The sequence below is a fragment of the Nymphaea colorata genome, chromosome 6 (assembly GCF_008831285.2).
Source record: "Nymphaea colorata isolate Beijing-Zhang1983 chromosome 6, ASM883128v2, whole genome shotgun sequence".
Classification (NCBI taxonomy): domain Eukaryota; kingdom Viridiplantae; phylum Streptophyta; class Magnoliopsida; order Nymphaeales; family Nymphaeaceae; genus Nymphaea; species Nymphaea colorata.
The window spans coordinates 9,132,596-9,153,701 of record NC_045143.1 but is presented as its reverse complement, the minus strand read 5'-3'; the positions used below and the strand labels follow the sequence as shown (position 1 = coordinate 9,153,701).

At 39.4% G+C, this 21,106-nt stretch overlaps 2 protein-coding genes across 4 annotated transcripts; one reads left to right on the top strand and one right to left on the bottom strand.

The window, feature by feature from the left end:
• Positions 1-1,964: 1,964 nt before the first annotated feature.
• Positions 1,965-6,550, bottom strand: LOC116256411 (uncharacterized). Of its 2 annotated transcripts, XM_031632773.2 has the most exons (7): positions 6,360-6,550; positions 5,592-6,266; positions 5,077-5,242; positions 4,718-4,894; positions 4,550-4,633; positions 2,936-3,017; positions 1,965-2,809 (listed from the first exon to the last, which is right to left on the bottom strand). In XM_031632773.2, the coding sequence occupies exons 2-7, from the start codon at positions 5,951-5,953 to the stop codon at positions 2,367-2,369; spliced, it is 1,314 nt and encodes a 437-aa protein (XP_031488633.1). In that variant the 5' UTR covers positions 5,954-6,266; positions 6,360-6,550; the 3' UTR covers positions 1,965-2,366. The 2 variants fall into 2 exon arrangements, with proteins under 2 accessions (XP_031488633.1, XP_031488632.1); XM_031632772.2 differs by having other exon boundaries at positions 5,592-6,550.
• Positions 6,551-14,135: 7,585 nt separating this feature from the next.
• LOC116256029 (probable NAD(P)H dehydrogenase (quinone) FQR1-like 2) lies at positions 14,136-20,434 on the top strand. 2 transcript variants are annotated; one of them, XM_031632158.2, is made up of 4 exons: positions 14,136-14,277; positions 14,669-15,574; positions 16,706-17,065; positions 19,901-20,434. In XM_031632158.2, exons 2-4 carry the CDS (start codon positions 15,375-15,377, stop codon positions 20,127-20,129), a joined length of 789 nt encoding a protein of 262 aa, XP_031488018.1. In that variant the 5' UTR covers positions 14,136-14,277; positions 14,669-15,374; the 3' UTR covers positions 20,130-20,434. The 2 variants fall into 2 exon arrangements, with proteins under 2 accessions (XP_031488018.1, XP_031488019.1); XM_031632159.2 differs by lacking the exon at positions 14,136-14,277 and having other exon boundaries at positions 15,433-15,574; positions 16,737-17,065.
• Positions 20,435-21,106: the final 672 nt, after the last annotated feature.

The window sequence follows — 21,106 nt, the reverse complement described above, 5'->3', positions numbered from 1 at the left end:
ACCCAGATCCACAAAGACAATTTTGAATCTCAATATGTTGGATATGTGTCAATGTTTTGGATCCACGTTGAAGAAATGGTAGATCTAGATATAAGTAGCAGAGCCAAAATTTTGTTCTGGTGGGCCTTTAATTTCTTTGGGGCACACAGTGTATGACAATCAAATATATCAAAACATTAACATATATATTAAACTAATTTTGTGGGGCTGGTGTGGGCAACTGCCCACACCAGCTACCATGTGGTTCCGCTACTGCCTGATATCGCATGAATGGGATTGGTAGTTTATATTGAAACTGGATGTGAGCTTGAAAGTGTAAATGAAAGGGTCTGCTATCTACAAATTGTGAGTACAAGTTAGCCCTGACCCCTGCTTGTTGGCAGGAAGGAAATGCTCCAGATTTAGATTGGTTTGGTTATAGCTACCAAGTCTGATAGTTGGTTCTCTGTTCCAATCGAGCTCACTTCAGAGTCATCAGACTCTTATCTGTTTACTTCTTTTATTTCCAAAACTAAACCATAGTTCAACTAGATAGAAAATCTGGTGTTCTTATAATCAGATTTTGCTAGTTTGGATCCAAGTTTTTTTCACCAAAACTCAAGTAATTACATCCAAGTTTGGATCAGTAATGCGATAAGCTAGATTGAGTGAACATCCACAGCCCTAATTGTGATCAACACATCATAGGCACTTCATGCACAATGCACGTGACGTGCTGCGATCATGTGGCTCAGATTTTATAGCAAGGTCTGTGTTAGCTTTTGGTGCAAGTTGGGTGTGTGGACGATTCTGTATCATAAAGGATGCTGCCAGCAGATAAGGACACAAACTGTCAGATTTGAACCAAACTTTGCTTGGACCCAAACCCAGCATTACAGCTTGTCAGCTTGCAAATCTAAAACCTTGCTTCATACCAAACCAGCACAACGGATTTTGTCACATTGTGCCTAAGAAGATGTAGAAACATCGAACTCAAGTCGGTCTAGGTTGTCACCAAGCCAGCCCTTCTTTCGGGTCTGGTTCGATAGGATTCGGATTGAGACTCGGGTCTTGGGTGCGACTTCTTAAAACAAACCAGAGTTGAATTTTAGATATAGGGAATTGATTGGGTTCTGATTCAGACAAGAAATTGCATTATACAAGTCTGAATCCAATTATTAATCAGTCTTAGTTTTCTTTACCAAGACGACGAACTGGATTTAGGTTTGGATCAGCAGTCGTAGAGACCCAAATATGCTGATGTTTGTAAGTGGCCCCAGTGGTAAAGTTGGCGCTTGTGACCGACATCCATCCCTGTGGGCATGTAAATTCAGGGAGAGGCAAGATTTAAACGCGTCCATTGTTGGACACAGAGTAGAATTTATATACCGAACACACAATTCGATCATTAGATAGGCAAACTTAATGCCATTGGCGCCATAGGGGGGATAGATAGGCAAACTTAATGCCGTTGGTGCCATATGGGGACGGAGCGAGAATTTTTTTCAGGGACGGGCCAACGAACTTATCCAGGTAGGGTCAAATGAAACCCGAATTCAAAAAATATATTACGCAACTAAAATTTTTTAAATTTTTCAATGTAATTTTTTTGTTTTCAAGTAGTTGGGGTGAAGCCACAGCCTACCGGGCCTCCCCCCTGCCTCCACCCTACCAAATGCTGGTATGGTAGAAATCCAGGGTTCGAGAGCTGGTATGTGGGAAAGAGAAAAGGGAATGAAATACATGGGCAAGCTTAACATATACCAACTTCATGTGAATCAGGGTTTATAATTATAAGGAGCACTGAGTTATAGACTTAAGGTCAGATCCATGTGATCCATTTAGTGAACGGGTTACGGTATTGTTCACTGAGTTAGATATATTAATCCAAAATGCACAAAATTAACACCGCTGATTGGAGCACGATACTAATATAACCAAACCATCAGAAGCCTCTACAAATCCAGATCTGCCCAAGACAATCGTCCATGTAAATGTGCCTGACATGGTTGAGCGCACCTTGAATATTGCGGTATAACATAGCACAATGCTGACGGGAAAATGTCAACAGAAAGAAATCTACAATACAACTTTCCACCACGGATAGACCTTGCAGCTGCAAACAAGAAACCCAGACGTGCCTCATAGACATACCACAATACCTTTGTGAACACAAATCACAAGTTTATGCACGATGACCAACTATATTAATGCCAAATCCCTTATTTTACAAATACAAACATAAATCGATGGTGATGCCAGCTCAGCTGCAGAAAGAGAGCAAAATTATAAGTAGCTTCCAACTCCTGCCGTATTTTCCAATCTCCAATTCATGTCACAAGAAAGACCGAGTCTCCAATGCTTACAAGCACGTATTTTATGGAAGTTCACTTTCTTGCAAGCCTTCGTGCCGCTCCAAATAGTAAAGCCTTGCCCAACATACCCGTATGGAGGCCACAAACCACGGCTACAGTGCCACCTATGACAATCCACTTCCAATGATTCGCGTTTTCTGCCCTTTGCAGGTTCAGAGTCGGAGCATTCTCGTTGTTAACAACTGCGGGCTGGGTTGAGGATTCGGGAGGTTTGGAGCTACAGTCTGAAGGAACTTTTGTGCTTATTTGTGCAGAAAGAGCATACTTTGATGGTGAGGCCCCTAATTTCCTGGCGTTCTGATATGCTCTGACACCAGACTGCAATCTCTTTACAGCGCCCCACATCCCATGACGAACACCTACTTTTGCTACATCCTTTGGGATGCCCATGTCCTCATAATGTATGAGTGTCACCTCGCAAGCAGACAATTGACCATCACCTTTCCGAGATTCCACTGAACATGAAAAAAAATTAAGACTGAGAAAAGAGATTCAGGAATAAACATCAAATCCAAGATACGAAGTTCAAAAGAAATTTCAGGAAGCATGCATGCACCAAGATATTAATGTATTTTTTGTACCAGGCCTTATGCACCAGCTTGAAAAATAGAGATCCACTCGCCGTGGTTTGTCACGCCTGGGCACCAATGGATGTGGAACTCCCTGCAGTTCAGCGAATAAAGAAATCATGATATGAAATAATGTCTACCATTTGATGTTGAGTCTCAAGACTCTCAAACTTCCCTGGAATCTATTATATTGAACGGATACTCAAACATGTAGCTGGCATGTTGAGTATTGAAGTATAGCGATAAACAAATACATGTGAAAATATTGATACAAAAAGAAAATTAGAGTAGGTATATTCGTTTAGAATAAAAAGGTTTCTTTGTTTGAGCTTTCAGTTCAATAAATATCCAACGCTTAACTTTTAGAATGAAAATATTATTTATCTGACGGTTTCAATTACCACCATTCAGGGTAGCTTGCAAGTTCTGAACAGCTGAAGCAACCATTTCTGTTTTAAGGATGTTAATCCTCCCAGTTCAATATTATTTTGATCATTACATATCATTATAAATGAACACTCAAACCCAATAAAAGTATTGAAGTATTATCCAAAAGGAAAGCATCTGAGGATTATTTTAGTTGCAACATTTTCAAAACAATTGGCATAACTTACATTGAGGGCTTAGAGTATTTCATAAAGATTCGAAAGTTACATAATAAGTTGCAACGTTCAAACTTTTACTCTTCAAACTTCTTGGAAGTAGAAATAGGCCCATATGAAAACAAACAAGGCTTCTCCCTCATCCATCAGGTTGGCCTCATAGGGTCATACTGCATGTTCCCCTTAAATATGTACAAATTCACCTCTAACTGTTAGGATAGTAGAGGGATTTAAGGAACCATTTGTGGCCTCCACACCACTCCTCAGGGAGCTTTGACGCTTCCTAGGTACCTCTAACAGTTTATTGACAGATACACCTTGTGCTATACTGTCTCACAAATGGGACAAAACCATTGTAGAACTTTAGAAACTAGTTTCAAGGTTGGATAGCACAAGTCTTTCCTTTAGTTGCGATTGATCATAACAAATCACATTTTAGGCTACATAAAATTGTGCAATATAACACATGTTATGAGCCAACAACAGCTATTAAAGAACAGTACATTCAAATGCCAGCACTACCATTAGCACGTGATAATAAGGGGCTACAAATAACACCAAATTAAAGATTTTCTACGACCAAAGCAAGACCACTTAAGCCCAGCTGCGATTTTATTTTTTGGAAGCAAGCAAGCCAGATATATGGAAACGCAAGTGATAACACATGAATACCAGGTACTTGCCATAGAAACAGATTGGCATACAGGTTTTTGAATCTCAAGGCAAGCAAGCTAAAAAGTCAACTTCAAATTTACATACCCCTATCATCTCAAATAAATTGTACTGGAAGGAGGAAACTAAAATTATTATTTGAGAAATTGAACATTATGGATTCACCTTTACGTTCAAAAGAAATAAATCCAAGCTCATAACATGAAAATCAGACGAGCAAAGAATTAAAAAAAAAAAAACAAAACCGATATTATTAAGGAACAAAGATAAAGGAAACCTTTATAAGAATGAAAAAAGGACACAATAGAGAATAAAAAGGATGCAGCTCCTGGGTTAAGAGTTAAGACAGTACCTTTGTCACACAATAAAATGACTTGCCAGATTCCCATACCCGACGACCAATTATGTATTCTCGATCACTGCAGAAGAAAGGGAACTGCCAACAAAAAGAAGATGAATTCAGACAGAAAGAAGAGAAGGGAAAAAAGACAAAGCTTACTTTGTGATGGTTTCTGCAAACCTTTTTTATCCAATGAACAATTGTTGTTCCTGTTGAAGGACATTCCTCTAATAGATCACAATAGATAAGCATTGGATCCCATTTAGTTCGAAATTCATCATCCCAAAAGAAATCCCTGACGATCTCTGGAGTTGCATCTTCAAAAACAGTTTTGCTGCGATACTGTGTGGAACCCACCTGTAATCAACAAACTGCTTTATTCCTAATGCCAGAGCATCACAAATTCATTATCCATCCATAAATTCTGATAAACAGGTGAGTCATCTTATGAGGAAAAAAATGCAGTGGTGACAATTCTTAGCAGACCTATTCTCCCAAAAAAATATAAAGGAAAACACCTTTCAGTACAAGGAACTTACCACAGGTTCATATCGCCAAGCTTGGTAAGTCATGTTAGGAGTAGTGCGATCCATCATACTTTGCCAAGCTACGGCCCCATCCTTACCCTCCATGACATGAAATAGGTGCTCAAGATCTTTTTCGGTAACCGCATCCTTCACTCCAACAGAATCATCAGAATGTATCCTGTGATATGCAGGAAACGTTTACAAACAAATTTGAGAAATTTCGGCAGCTCAACGAGTTAAAATTGTCACATTTTCAGCAAATACAGTCTACACTATGCCCAAACTATTAAGCATTCTAACTTAAATATAAAAAAAATTAAAGTTTCAATATTGAAGTCAGTTGTTTGATTTTTCGAACGTACAAAACCACAAGTTATAAAAACAGCTTTAACCAGAAACTTAAGCAGTAAACAATTTGTTTAAAAAATCGCTAATCCTCGTCATCACTCCATTGAATCTACGAACAAACAAAGTAACTAGAGAAACAAATACACATATAAAGAACTTCAGAGCAAAATGAAGAGTACCCTTCAGAGTCATCATCCATCACGGACGATTCCACAAAGAGAGACCCTTCACTCTTCGATTTGGAAATATAGAAGTTGGACCATAGCCGGCGGAGCACGGAAAAGGCCGAGAGAGCAGTGAAAGCAAACCAGAGGCGCCGTGCCCCCAATCCTGGAGGAATGGCCGTCCAGAAGAAGCGAAACTTGCTTCTAAGGCCCAGAAAGAGCAACCCAGTCCATCTCGGCTTCCACGACCACCCGATCACCAGGCCAATCATTACGGCCACCCATATCGGAACCACACAGATCAAGATATCGACCATCGCCTCAACGATCGCCGGCCTCCGCATGATCTCAGTCAGATCGTTCGAAATCCACTCCATCTTGATCCAACCTAATAGATGCAACCCTGAAATCGATGAAGGATCCAGAGCATTGCGCAACAAACCAAAATTAGGTGGGAAGAAGCCGCGCTTCCAAGAAATCAAACCGCTCGTGCACAACCGTCTCTGAAGAATCCCAAGAGTCGTCAAAGAAATCAATGAAGCGCCTTAACAACCCAATGTAGGATAAGCTGGACCTCGTGCTGTGGAAATTTCGGCAGGCCTTCACGATCGATTGCAACAAGAAACCCTAAATGCAGAAGAAGAAGAAGGAAAGGCAGCAAAAAGGAGCTAGAAATCGACGGCGTTCCGACTGCAAAGGATAAACCAGGGAAATTCAGTCACCGACCGCGGCAACTCGAGAATGAAAGTGTCCCAGAAAACCCTAGCAATCACGAACCCATACCGCAGCTTGATCTCCAGGACGCGGGCTCTCCCTTTTCCCTTTTTCTCGTCACAAGGAGTCAGAGGGTGCCAGAAAGATATCCAGTCAACCAAATGCCCGACAAGAAAAAAAATATAAAAATAAAAAAGAGAGAAGCCGGCTGCCGGAACTCGCAGCGGCAACGCTTGGCGGCGCGAAAAAAGAGGAGTATGAGCCGTCGGGTTCGGAAATATATACCACCGGAAGGAGAGCATATGCCCTCCCGGTTCCCTTCAAAAAACAGTTTCTATACATGAGATCAAAACCTACATAACTCAAAAACAAATAGCACCACAACCGTTAGATCATAATGTTCCCAGCCAAATCCGAAGATAAACGGTCAACATGTGCGATTAGCAAAACGAATATGGGAACGTTCCCATGCTATTTTTTTTTTGGGGCTCCGTTTGTCTCCTTCAGGCCCCACCCTGTTCTAGTGTACGGTTGTTTACCCGCTTATCTCAAAAAAACGGGATAAATCGAGAAACGGGAACTGAAAAGGACCCAGTATATCCTGTTTTGGGGGAAATAAACGGGAACTTCACCTGAGCTGGCGGTTTGGAACGGGTCAAGCCTGTCTCGCCACTTATTTCGGACCCGTGGACGAGTTGGATTCGGGATGGATAACGGTAGCTTCAAATCCAAAACGGGTTGTTGGGCAAGAAGTTCGAACCAAACCCGTTTACAGCAAATATCCAATCTGGATCCAACTTGGACTGAAAGGGCTTGAAGCCATACAATGCCGACACATAGAAAAATATTGAATTGGATCCAGATAGGTGTACGTTTCAAGGGACATAGAATAGTTGGTCAGATGAGCGTCATCATTTTGGTTTCTGTGAGTTTTTGTAAAGCCCTATTTTATTTTGAAAAGTTTAGTTTCTGTGAGTTTTTGTAAAGCCCTATTTTATTTTGAAAAGTTTAGTTTCTGTGAGTTTTTGTAAAGCCCTATTTTATTTTGAAAAGTTTAGTCAGATTTTGTGAAAAATCTTTAAAAACTTATAAAAAACATTGTTAAGTAGTTGATTGTTTTGGTTCTTAACCTTTTCGGTTGAGAACCGAAATTGCTAGGAAATGAGGATCATATCTATTGGCTCAAACGCTATGCGATATGTTACTACATAAAAGTGGGTTCAATTGTTATATTGCTACCTCCTTAAACGATAAACAGTGGAATTGCTAAGCTGTAATTGACCAGTGTATATGCCCCAACTAAGTCTAACATAGGTGAAGATCATAAAAGCAAAGAGAATGAGAGGGCTTTAGGCCCTCTAGAGAATGAGAGGGCTTTAGGCCCTCTTTCGTAAGTACGTTTTTGAAAAAAACATAGGTATGTAGGACGAGTCAAGGGGTTCTGCATGGGCCTTGGCCCCACCTGAATTTCAAAAAAAAAAATTTCAAAAAAAAAAAGATATGTGAATTTTAATAAAAATTTTGAAAAATGATATTTTGACCCGTATCAAAATTTAAAAACTTTAATTCGTCTCCTTTCATGAAAAATTTATAGCTTCGCCGCCCCTGCAGGTCAATATATATGACTATATTAAAACGAAAAAAGCTAAGAATAAGTTATATAAACTCTAAGGAACTCGACAAAATAGCCCCGTAATTTCGAGAGAAAGGGTGCCCCCTCAAAAAGGGGGTCGCAGTGACCAGGCCCGAGTGACTATTTGCCGAAACACATATCTCCGCAAAGTCATAAGACCATGTATGGGGGCTGACGCCTGCCCAGTGCCAGAAGGTCAAGGAAGTTGGCGACTGATGATAGGAGAGCCGGTGACGGAAGCCGTGTGTCAAAATTTAGAAACATTAATTCGGCTCCCTCATAAAAAAAATTCTGATTATGCTCGTGTAGGTCTGTTTATAATGCTATATTAGTAAGTTGTATAAAGACAATATGGACAAGTCAGAAGAGAAAAACATTCGTTCCTTGTGGTTGTCCTACTGACACATCCTTTGTTTTGTCTATTTATTTAGCTATTTATTTTTGAACGTCTCTGTTTATCATTTCATATAATTGGGTCCTGTTCTGAATTATAGATCTTCTAGTAGACGGGCATTTAGTTCTTGAGCTCATTAAAATTCTGCAACGTCGAGGCCGTGAGCTCTTCACTCTTAAGTCTAGTTTTTCACATAATGAAGCGTTTTGAAAGTATTTTTCTCGCTTGTGAAAACCAACCAGTTGGAGTTGGGCAGACTTCTATAACTGGTCGCAAGACGACATGGAAATCTCCGCCTTGATCAAGGCTGGTGGAATTCTGCTGAACGACTGGTGGACCAACAAGACAATACATGCCCTTCTTCTCCTTCTCGGCGGATTTGTAGACTGAAAAAAAACAAAAAAGTATATTCAAAAGAAGGTCTTGGGTGTTTGAAGATAAAATTTATCGGTTTGATTTTGGTTGGCGTTAAAGTTTTTGCGATTGGGATAAGGCTTTGAAGTAAGGCCGATACGGCACAATACCCAAGTTAAAAGGTATCTAGTAGGATTTTGGTTCATGTCTTTCCTTTGGGTGATCGCCTAAGCAAATCTTCCCGGTTGTACCTTTGTTAGCTGAAGAACTCTTTCAACACGTTAGAAACCTAATTCTATTGTAATTGATTGAGTTAGAAACCTAATTCTATTCGTAATTGATTGAGCAGTTTTTTTTGCTAAATTAAAGAGGCAGACTAAGATATAGTTTATGGCCCAAAGAAGGAACCATGTATTATGAACTAAAATGACCAAAATACCCCTTCTAATTAAATGGAAGACCCTTCTCATAAGGGTAAAAAGTGAAATTTGGAAAAATCATACAAACATGTCTTCCCAAGTTAACACAGTAAAAATTTAACAAACAATGGGTATGTTTCCAGGAGCGGAGTCAAGGTAAGGCCTGCATTGCCTTAGCCCCACCTCAATTTTTTTTTTTAAAAAAAAAAAGATTACATGTAAATTCTATATAAAAGTTTAGAAGAAATTATATTTCGGCCCTACTTAAAATTTAGAAACTTTAATTCGGTCATCCTCATGAAAAATTTCTAGCTCCTCCCTTGTATGTTTCGGTATCATGTCTAAAAGGTAGCTCCTACATGAAATAATTTCAAATGGCTCAGCATGAGACTACTTGAGCTGAGTAGACCAAGGGCCAAAATATCTGGTGCCAAAATGCTAGGTTATGGTCGTCGTGTAGATCAAAACAACAATGGATCCGGGGGCGGAGGGAAGGGGGGGCCACCTAGGCCATGGCCCCACCCCAACCAATGAATTTTTTTTTTCATTGAAAAAAATAATATTTTAAATTGTGTAATGTATTTTTAGTATTAGAATTCAGTTTGGCCCTTCTCGGATCAAGATGTTAGACTGTCGGCCCGCCCCTGAAGAAAATCCTGATTCCGCCCCTGAATGAATCCACAAGATCCTACCTAGAGCAAACAGTAGAACACTGAAAGCTTGGCCTATTTTACTAGGCAAATGGCAAACAAGCTCCCAAGCTCTAATGGAACTTAGAGAATGTCTAGGCTCACGACTTTCCAGCCACAGCAAACTAGATCACTACCAAGCAAATCAACGCAAGTCTTAATTCAAGGAATGTTGTTCAAAATTGTTTATGAACTCAAAAGAACACACAGGAGACTGAAACATCATGCAGGTGATCAACATGAAACAGAAAGCACGACATCATATGAGCAGGCAGCCACTAGAGATCGAAAGTAAAGGGTGCTTGTTAGTCCTCCTCCAAACTGATGGAGTTCTTGAATTTTCTGCACAGTATCTTCTTTCACTCTGCCATTCGTATTACTATTGAGTTCTTCTCCTCCTCCAGCTTCTCGAGAGTCCTCACAACCTCTTCTTTCATTGTCTCCACTTCTTCCTTCGTCATGTGCGTGAAGACCAAGATCCGACAGAATCAACTCATTGCTGTTATCCTCAAGGTTGTCACTTATTTCCTGCAAAATGATTCAAAAATCAATGAGTACAAACTACAAACTCAACTAACAGACCATGCTTTAGCAAGAACATGTACTGTTCAAATTGCTATTCGTAATGCATTTCTCATGTCTGCTTTCCTTTGTCATTGTGCAAACATTTCTACTTTCCTTGCATGTTGCCCCGTTGAATAACAGAAAGTGAAACCATCATGGTAATATACAGGTGCAAGTGTAAAGATGTCTGCAGCATGTCCAAATATATGAATCATATGAACTGACAAGAATCTCGAACTCTGAAAAATAATTGAGAAAAAAAAACAAGGAGTTCAATTACTTGTGTGCTGAATAACCTCCATGCAGCTACTGAACTCTTAGTTAGAAAGTAAAGCCTGTGATTTTTGTCTCTAGCCTAGGTAGCTCCAAGCGAGGAAACCTTTTATTGCTTGACCCTTGAGCACCTATGGAACTATGTTGCAGGATTTACGTGGGAAGCATATGGAGGGAGCTTCCACAAGGAAAATGCTTTCACTTTTACATTTAGAAGGGAACCCATTCCTCTTTTGGTTATCTAAACTAAAATAGTGAATTAAGCCTCGATCACCTGAGAATATAATATAGGTAAGCCTGGGCATTGAGCCAGCCCAGCCCAGCCCGAGAAGGAGTCGGGCTTGGATCGGCCTCGACCCCAAAATTCGGGCCCGAGCGACACCTAAAACCCGAACCCGAGCCCGATTTGGGCTCAGGCCAGCCCCGACACCCGAAACCCAAGCCCAGGCCCGGGTGGACATCTAAAACCCGAGCCCGAGTCCCTTCTAAACCCGGCCTGTTTAAATTAATATATATATATATATATATTATAAAATAATATATAAATATAATTAATCATAATAAAATTTTATAATTATATATAAAAAACAATAAAATATGTATTAAAAAATCTTATTGGGCAGAACCGGCTTGGTTGGGCCGGCCCGATAACTTATCGGGCTGGCCCGATGCCTTTTTTTGGGCCCGAGTCAGGTCAGGTACCTTGTACCCGACCCGACACCCATCCTTAAATATAGGGTCTTCTTTACACTAATATAATGAGAGAGAGGCATAAACACTTATTTGGCACAATACTTTTCCCTCAAGTTTATTTCCTCACAATGAGAATTGAGGATGCATGACAAATGATGTAGAAACACCAAAACCTCTAATGGAGGTGTGATCTTGTTTTGCATGTATAACATGTAAATATGACATTGACAACATTTAGTATAAGAAACCAAAAGCAAACACGTAAAAACATCGTGAAGAAGACAAGCATAGTAATCAAAATACATAGCTGCACACCCAGCTTAAAAATAAATGTGCAGTATTTAGCAAGATGATGCATATATTTTCTGAAATAAGAAAGATGTAAGAAGATTTACACTTCACAGTTTAACAGCTATAACTACTTTTTTCATCCAGCAAGTGACTTCAAGTAAAGATACTTATACCCACTAGTTCCTCTAATTGCATCTTTGCATGGATAAGATCATTATTGATCAAATACACAACACACCTATTCTTATTTTTTGTGCAAATTACTACAAATTTTGAGAACATTACTGTGGCATTTGGATGATATCCTCAAAAAATGATGGTTTCTAGAGTGTAGGTTTTGGAAAAATGAATTTTTTAAGTAGTTTCTAAAAACTATTTTAGGTGTTTTGGTGACCAGACAAAAATGTGGTTTCTAGATGCAAAACCTATTTTTGTCTCAAAGGCTTGGAGAGTAGATTTTTTTTCTGCCTTATGTGAAAGATGGATTTTGTCAAAAAGTTTCTAGCAAACCCAGTTTTGACATCATCTAAACACGCCCTAAACTAGGTTTTTTAGACTAAAAACTAGGTTTTATGAAAATCAAGTTTTTTTAATGAGTTTTAGAAACTTTGCTCTTTTTGTTTGAGCGACTCATCCAAAACCTGGTTTTAAATAACCGAAAGGGGGGCAAGGTTTTTCCGCCTTTTTACGAAACTAACTTTTGTCTTTTTTTCAAACCTCGCACTCAAACATTTCAAAAACTTGTTTTTTGAGGCAAAACGAGATTTTGGCAAAACCTCGTTTTGAGGTCTCACCCAAGTAGGGGCGGAGCCAGAAATTTTTTGTCGCAGGAACCAAACTATAGTTTCAAAATTTTAATAGGAGTCAAAATAGAAATTTTTAAAAATTATATTTATATATATTAAACTAACTTTTTTTCAATTTACATATAAATTTTTAAAGTTTTTAAAATCTGAGGGAGCCCAAGGCCCCGGCCGGAACACTTCCAACGAGTTTTAGGCTGTCATCCAGAAGGGCCATACATTTTTTGTATCATTACTTTTTCAAAAAAAAAAAAAAAAGGCCCCTCCAAAGCTTTTAATGGATTCTGTAATGGACCTCCCCACATAAATTTTCTCTCTCTTCCCCTTATGGCAGGTACTCTTCAACTTAACCCAAGGCGCCCATACCCATCCTTAACTCAGTCTTGAACTCTCTTTAGAATTTGGTGTTCTTCATGAGGGATCTGACTTTGTCAATAATCTTTACTTGTAACCAAAAACAAATTCAAATTTCAAACACTTTCTTTCTGAGATGAATTCATGATAGTTTCAACAAGCCCTAAGCTTAAAAATGTCGCTACAAAATGGTTTCAATAACCATTTGAATCAGTTCTGTGAAAAACAACGCGTATCGGCCGATACACACCTGAATCAGCCCGACATTGAGCCTTTGAACCCGATTTTTTTAGTTTTCTTAAATTTGTTTTAGTGATGCAAGCCGATACGCGGTATCATTTTACCATCTGATACGTGACACTTTCCGATTTTTACACCATTGGTTTACATGTCAAACAAATATCGGCAACGGTAGCTTAAAATATTACACACATTTGGACGTTGGGCCGACCATCTTAATAGTAAAGTAAGATATCATATAAATTATAAAATGTGCGTTTATGAAAAAATATGTAGGCAACGAAAGTAACCGATACGACCATAAAATTTAGGTGCTCAAAAATAGCATTCAATGAATCATCTTCAATTCAGATAAAGGCCACTTAATTTTGAGCCGCGAGAGCCGAAACCCCTTCCTACATATCAACTAATGCATTACTTTCGTTATAAAATTATACATGCAGGAGTTGTGCCCACCTCAAGTTTTTTTTTAATTTACATCTAAATTTTAGAAAATTTTACTTGTCTTATATAAAAAAAAATTTGAAAAATGATATTTGGGTCCGTGTCAAAATTTAGAAACTTTGATTCCGCTTCCTTCATCAAAAATTTTTATGATTCCGCTTCCTTCATGAAAAATTTTTATTTCCACTGTTGTATACAAGAGGGGAACTTGAAGTAGTATTAATTCTTTTTTTCCATCTTTATTTATGCCTAATGTTTTCATATCTCTTTAATGTCCCTTGTTTTTTATTATTCTAGAAGAGAAAGCTTTCCTTCCAAGCTTATTTTTTATTTATAATTTTCAAAAAAAAAATAATTACTTTTTATAAATGAGCCCACGTTTCTCATGATTAAAACTTTTCTTTCATCAAGTTTCTTAAATTACTTTGAAGAAAATCAAACTTTAAATTGAAAAACGATTTCTATTTGTCATGATGACTTCTTTTCTTTTTTTTTGAATAAATTCGAAACCGATTGGAACGTTCTTTTAACGGCGTTGCTCCGTGCCGTTGCTGGAAATCTCTCAATCGGGTTCGGATGCAGTGCTGCTTGTATTGGATCGGGTCGTTCCCGAACCGCAGAAACAGATCCGCCCCCTTCACTGGCCGAGGGAGTGACGAGTAGCGCCCGTTATCACCCCACGAGAGGGCGCGTATAAATAGGGAAAGGAGGGCGCAGAAGAGATGGCGGCCGGACGGTCAAAAGTCAGCATAATTCGAGACGGATAGAGGCCTCTACTCGTCGTCTCGGAGTGCGAATCCCTCTCTCTCTCCCTTCCTCGTACAGATTGAGGGCAGGTAAGCACGGATTCCGATCTCTGACTCAAATTTTCTTGATTTTTGCGGTGAATTTTTCCGTTCGTTTCTTCGCCGTAGAAGAAGATCTCGTTGCGAAAACTGCGGTTTTCTTGTCATTTTGGAGGGAGTTTCGTGGGGAAATTAGTTAGGACGCTGGGTTTCCTAGGAGGAGGCTCTGTTTCAGAGAAGCACGGACGGATCTGAGAAGGAGAGGAGGGGGAGTGCGAACGTGGATGAATTCCCGGTGGAGTCTTGGAGAAAAGAGAGATTTTTAGGTGTTGTGCGAGGGATTTTTGCGATCTAGAGCGGAATGCTGTTTGCTGAGACGTCAGGTGGTTTTTCCGGCGGACAATCACATTTTTATTTTTCTTTTTTCTTTTTTCTGTTTCAGCGGTGGGGCAGTTACTTCTGAAGGGAGTGGTGGCTTTTTGAGGAAAGCGTGTGTTTTTCGCCTTTTCAGTTTGAGCTTTTGAACAGGGAAGAGAATGAACTAAACCGTTAAGGCGGATTGTCGATCTCGAAGAAATTGTGTTTCGGCTTGAGTGAGAGGAATTACGGAACTAGGAGACGGAATTTGAGGAGAAGGACGCGAATATTCGTGGAGAAGTCGTCTTATCGGCGGAGTGAGTAGGGACTTCGACCCAATTCTGCGAAACAACAGGGGATCTTGAGTGAAGAGAACCTAAACCAGCGTAAATTCTGTACCTTCGAGTTTTACGAGAAGGGCAGTGATCGGATCGGCCGAATCGGTGTCAAAGAGAAGAAGGGTTCGAGGTTTTCTGGATACGATTTTTCCGGAAAGTTCTCGACAACAGAAATCCAATACAGTAGAAGTTTGAGAAGAAATCCCCAAAGCCGAAAAAGGTAATCTCTTCGAGGACAGGCTTGCAAGGAAAAGACCTAGAGTTTGCGGTATTAAATTAAGATCTTTCCCAAGGAATAGAAGGAAGCAGAAAATCAAGGATCACTGAGATTCACAAGTTCCCAAAATTCCAAGCGGAAGGATAAGCAGGAGAACCTGTTGATGAAAATTAGAAGTTCTGTAGCACAGGAAGCAAGCGCGGTTTGATTCTTGAGTTCGATACGAACGTTTTCTAATGGGGAAAGGAGGAGGCTGCGTTCCAAGCAAGAAGCACTTTCCGTCTGTTACTTCTGAGGGGGTTCAGCACTCTGCAAGAGAAGCACCGGTCGAAGCCAGGAGCCACAGCGGGCCTTCTGTTGAAGAAGTTACCCCATCCTTCGAAGATGCATCTTCTTCACCCGTTGCCAACGCTCAGAAGCTGAAGATCTTCATAGTGTAAGACCTTCTTCTACCCTGATACTCATAATCTAAAGATTTCTGAGAATGACGAACCCGGTCTATTTTCCTGCATTGGTCCCTTTTAGATGAAAGAAAATGGAGTCCTGGAGTGTATCACGTGACTACAGTAACTCTATTGACCCCACTCGAGTCCTCGTTTTATGTTTTTTTTATATTAAGTGTCCCTTTATTTCTTATAAAGCTTTTCCCTTTCTGTTTCCGGTTTTTTAACCAGCTTCTTTTGCGTTCTTATCCTTGTTGTCTTTTTGACTTCCGTTGTCTAATAGTCCACTGCTTGTTTTGTTGTCCCGCTACATAAAAGTGTTATTTTTAATGTTCTTTTCTTTTGCTGGCCAAATCAACTGGAAGACTTTCTCGGTGGGCAAAGAGTACCCAATCGTTTTACAAATATAAACAAAGGCACGATATGCATTTCTTGCTGTACGTGAAATAGCTGCACGGTCTTACTTCTCTTTTCCATGTTTATCCAGTTTTTTATGTTTTATTTGCCTATTCTTTTAATATATGCCAAGTTATTCTTTGTATTATATAGTTTATGTATGTAAGCCAGTTTTTTATGTTTTAGTTGTCTAATTTTTAAATTTTGCCAAGGTATTCTTTTTATAGTTATATATTTATTTATTAAATGATTTCCAAGTTTCAATGACATTGCGCTTTTGTCTCTTATTTTTGCCACTTCCCATAATGCAATATAAAATTTCCTTTGTCGGAGATGGGCACTGATTACGTGTTCGTAACCATTTTCTCCCATTGTATGTTCTGGGGAAAATCAATTCTCATACCATGTCGCCCTTAGCTAACGGTGCTTCCACATTTTCATCACTAATTATTCCGATTCTTTCCTCTTCCTTTTTGGTCGTCCAATTTTCACAAACGATTTTCTTTTAGAAATATTTTTGGTGGAAAAGTCGACTTGTACTGCACTTTCTTTTATATTTTCTTTTTGATTTGATAGGAAAAACTAATGCAGCCTAGTCTGGCTAGATTATATTTTTAAACGACCTTCGACACTCCCCCAAATTGCTCAGCCATGTTCAAATTCTTAATGTGCTCCCTCGAGCCTCTTATGTTCTTTTCCGTTTGGTGATATTTGATGCTGAACGGCAGGTTCTATTCCATGTATGGTCATGTGGAGCAGTTAGCGAGGAGGATGAAGAAAGGTGTAGATGGAATGGAGGGTGTTGAAGGGCTGCTTTTTCGTGTTCCAGAAACATTGCCTCCTGACGTACTGGAGCAGATGAAGGTACCTCCGAAAGACAACGATATCCCTATTATAAGTGCAGCAGAATTGGCTGCTGCTGACGGGATATTGTTCGGGTTCCCCACCAGGTATGGGTGCATGGCTGCACAAATGAAGGCTTTCTTTGATTCAACAGGACAATTGTGGAAAGAGCAGAAGCTGGCAGGGAAGCCAGCAGGATTCTTTGTCAGCACTGGTACACAAGGAGGCGGCCAAGAAACTACTGCGTAAGCTTTTCCCTGTCCGTTCATGTCATCTTCCTAGTTTAGGTTTTAATATCCTTTGTAGCTAAATGAGAACATGCACAGTTAAGTGCACACAGACGTGTGTTGACAGTGACATGCAGACAGCTGCATATGTTTATGATATTCTGATTCATGGCTTGCTGTCACTGTGTCACATGAACTGGCAACACAGTGGCTGCACCAAAGTCAAGACAGCTAAGGTGTGGGTGCAAGGGAAGCAGTCTACAATTTGTTTTCCTTTTGATTGAATCATTGACAGCATAACAGTTTAGTTTAATTCTGTTGTTTGTGGATAATATATATATATATATATATATATATATATATATATATAGATAGATAGATAGATAGATGCAGTGATTCGCACACACGCTGAGTCCGCATTCCTCACTTTGTGTAACATATTGACTTATGTACTTTCCTCCAGTAGCCATTTACCTGTGAAATTAATGATGATTTCTGTTCTCTTCTAACTGAATAGGAATGATGATAACCTTGGTTTCATGAGCAAAACGCAAAGTACAGAAACTGATGAAATGATTGGCTTTCTCCACTAGTCTGTATTATGCATGACCTTGAGTTTGTATAGAGATATTAGTGATTTATATTACAGCCAAATTGAGCCCCTTCACCTGAAGAAATGAAAGAGGAACAAAAATTTCTAAAATATGAAGTCCTGCAACAGTAACTGTTCATAAATTGCTTTACATTATGATGTACATCAAACCAATAACTCTGCACATGTAAACTGGCCCTATCCATTATGTCTTCGAGAAACAGGAAATTAATGCTGTACGTCATAAGTATTTGGATATAGGGGTGGAGCCAGGGTGGCTGGTAATGGCTAAACAAATTTTCTGAAAATTTTTCTGACCTGGATTATGATCATTATGATGACTGATTCTTGTTCAGCAAGCTTTGGAAAATTAGTGCAGCATTCAGTGAAGGCTAACAAATTTTGTGGTTTGTATGGAGGCTTGAACTGTATTTTCTGTTCTGACTTTTCTTGGGATGAAGAACATATAATTTTGTGAAAAGAAATTATGATAATGATGGCTAATTGGTTATCTTAAAGTCATCACGGACACTCTTATTTTCACCTTTTCGGATTGTAGTTTTTGTCCATCCTCTTAGTGCAAGCTCGTTGCAATTTCTACCTATTAGGAAGTTTTTCTTGATTTGTTGTTCTTCTTTCTGAGATATTGGTCTGCTGCTCCTCTTGCATCAGTTAATAGAGTAAAATGATAAGAAACTCCTTGGTGGTAGTGGTGATGACTATACTATACATTAAATAACAATCAGTGCCATGGTAAAGGATAAATCCTTTCCATGTATGACTTGTGAATTTGTGGAAAATGGATGGCATTTATTCTGGGGCAGCTAATGTGTTTTCTTTTAGTGGCAAGGGGAACTACAGATTCATTTGGACATGTTAGATTTGCTGACCTGGGAAATGCATATTTATCATGTTATGTTTCACTTGTTGCTCGATTTAATAATGCACTTACCCCTTCATCCTCAGCTAGGAAAGCCTTCTGGCCTTGCGGCAATAAATGCACACAGGTTAACTCTTGACCTCCTTCAGCATGTCATCCTGGAAGCTTTAAGCCAACCCACTTAGCCAGATCTATGGTAATTTACAAGACATTCATAGTATAGTCATTGACAAACTAGTTATGACCTTATAGGTGCCTGTAGATTCCTGAGGGCTGGTAATTATTAATGGACAACCTTTTTGAAGTTTCATGGATATCAGGCTGAATTCTGAAAAGTGTCACCTTTCCAAAGATCTAAAATATGGATAATCTGGGTATTTCACTCCCAATTCTGAAAAGTATTACCTTTCCAAACATCCAAAATATGGATAATATGAAATTGTTTTTTATTTTCATTCGTTCTTTTTTATCTTCTTTGCCGAATTAGTTCTATGGCAGTCTGCAGCTCATTGTCTTTTTGATGTATTATGACAACTCATTGTTGAGTAGCTGTGGGTATATGGTCAGCTTTTCATGCAAGGAATGAAAGTGGGAGAAGAATTCTTCATTTTTTTGTCCCATTCCCTTTTTACAGAATTCTGCCATGAACAAATGAAATTAGAGCTGGCAGAATTTCCCTTCCCATCCAAAAAAAAAAAAAAGACAAGAAACAAAAAAGTTCATGCAGTTGGTAAAATCTGGTTAGGTGTCTATCTTGTTTTTTGGTTCTGGAACATGTTGTCGTGAAAAATCAAAAAATGAATATTTCAGTTAGCAACTGACAGATGGAAATGATGCCACCTTATTATTTGATTATTGTTCAATGTCCCAACATACCAGTTCAAACACCCAAAAGCTTGTCTCTTTGTTGTGGTAGTCCAGCACATAAAATGATGAGCAATACCATTTCATGTTACTGCCCAGAGATGCTCTGTACTATTTTACCAGCATTGGTTGACAGTTTTGGCATCATTCTGCAAGGAAAGCTTTCTTTAGGAGGTGGCTGAAGCTCTCAATGGTGGCTCTCACCCTGGTAGGCTTCTCCAGGGTGAAATATTTGGGCCTCTACAGGTCGGACCTTCCACCTCCTCTTCAACAGGGAAAGGGGATTTCGTGCCCAATAGTTTCTGCGTTTGATTCGCTAATGCACGTCATGGACATTCTTCACCAAAAGTGAAGAATATCCCACTTGTCAAACACACTCTAAAGAGATGCCACCAAAGAACATGATGCGAAATACACTTGTTTCCTTCATGATTTTGAATCTTTGGGAATACAGACTGTTGGTCCTTGACCCCAAACAGTGCTTACACTGCTCTTGACAATTTGGTGACCTGTGCAGTTGGACCGCTATCACACAACTTTGTCATCATGGGATGCTTTTTGTTCCAATTGGATACACTTTTGGCGCTGGGATGTTCAAGATGGACAGTGTCCGTGGTGGTTCTCCTTACGGTGCAGGCGTGTTTGCTGGTGACAGCACAAGGGAGGCAAGCGAGACCGAGCTAGCACTAGCAGAGCACCAGGGAAAATACATGGCTGGAGTGGTGAAGAGACTTGCATTAGCTTAAACACAGTGGAAGATCAGTTTCTTCCACCTAGAGTGGGATTGATCATGCTGCACACTTCTTCTCAATGAACTTAAAATGATGATTCGTTGGAGCTGTGTTTTGAGAAAGAATGTTCAACTGGGAACTTTTCTGTCAGACCTGAAGATTATTTGTACTTTGCATTCCTGCCTTTTGCTTTGTCTTCATTTTTTCTTTTTCCCTCTCATATTGAGTTTCATTCTTATTTCCTAAGGTCCTGTTTGTGATTGGGTTTATTGCTACACTGTATATGATTATCATCAGTAATTCTTTTGATGGCTGTGCAACATCTCTCTCTCTCTCTCTCTCTCTCTCTCTCTCTCTCTCTCAATTGCAATTGGATCTAGATCCTGCTCCTAACTGGTCAAGCAATCTAGCGGCAACCAAACACTATAGAACATTGCCATAGATGATGGAACTGGGGAACTGGATCGAAGCTGTAAGCAGACCAAAGCCGGAAAGCAATTTTAAGAAAAAATGGGGTAACTATAGGTCAAAAGCCAAATTGATTGATTCTTCAATTCTGTAGAGTTTTCTAAGTCCTCGGTCCTGCAGATTTTATACGCTTTGGCTGCCTATACACCGCAAACATAGTTGTAGGCTTGTATCATCTTCAGCAATTCAGCGTTGTTCCTTGTTCTGGAGCACATTCGATTAAATCAGAGCGACAGAGTCCTGATTAGCATGCAACATTCAGTTTTACTTCCTTATTCTGGGTCACCACCAAAACATGGTCGTTCTGGATGTTGGCAGGATCACTGTGCTGGATAACATTATCAACAGTGTTTCTCAGAAATTAAAATATCCAGAGAAACTGAACTGTAAACATAGAAATTCTCAGGAAAACAGTGATAATATATCAGGAGAATGCAAGTCCTCAAGATACTGAAATTTAGAGCTTTCTCATACGAAGACTTGATGTCTTTTGAAAACAGGATATTCTTAAAATATTCCAGATC

Coding starts and splice junctions, on each gene's coding strand:
- LOC116256411 (XM_031632772.2), bottom strand. CDS start 5,953: ATGGAGTGGATTTCGAACGATCTGACTGAGATCATGCGGAGGCCGGCG. Junction 4,634..4,717: donor TTGTTCATTGGATAAAAAAG/GTTTGCAGAAAC, acceptor TTTTGTTGGCAG/TTCCCTTTCTTCTGCAGTGA. Junction 2,810..2,935: donor AAGCTGGTGCATAAGGCCTG/GTACAAAAAATA, acceptor TTTCATGTTCAG/TGGAATCTCGGAAAGGTGAT.
- LOC116256029 (XM_031632158.2), top strand. CDS start 15,375: ATGGGGAAAGGAGGAGGCTGCGTTCCAAGCAAGAAGCACTTTCCGTCT. Junction 15,575..16,705: donor AAGCTGAAGATCTTCATAGT/GTAAGACCTTCT, acceptor GCTGAACGGCAG/GTTCTATTCCATGTATGGTC. Junction 17,066..19,900: donor GGCGGCCAAGAAACTACTGC/GTAAGCTTTTCC, acceptor TGACCTGTGCAG/TTGGACCGCTATCACACAAC.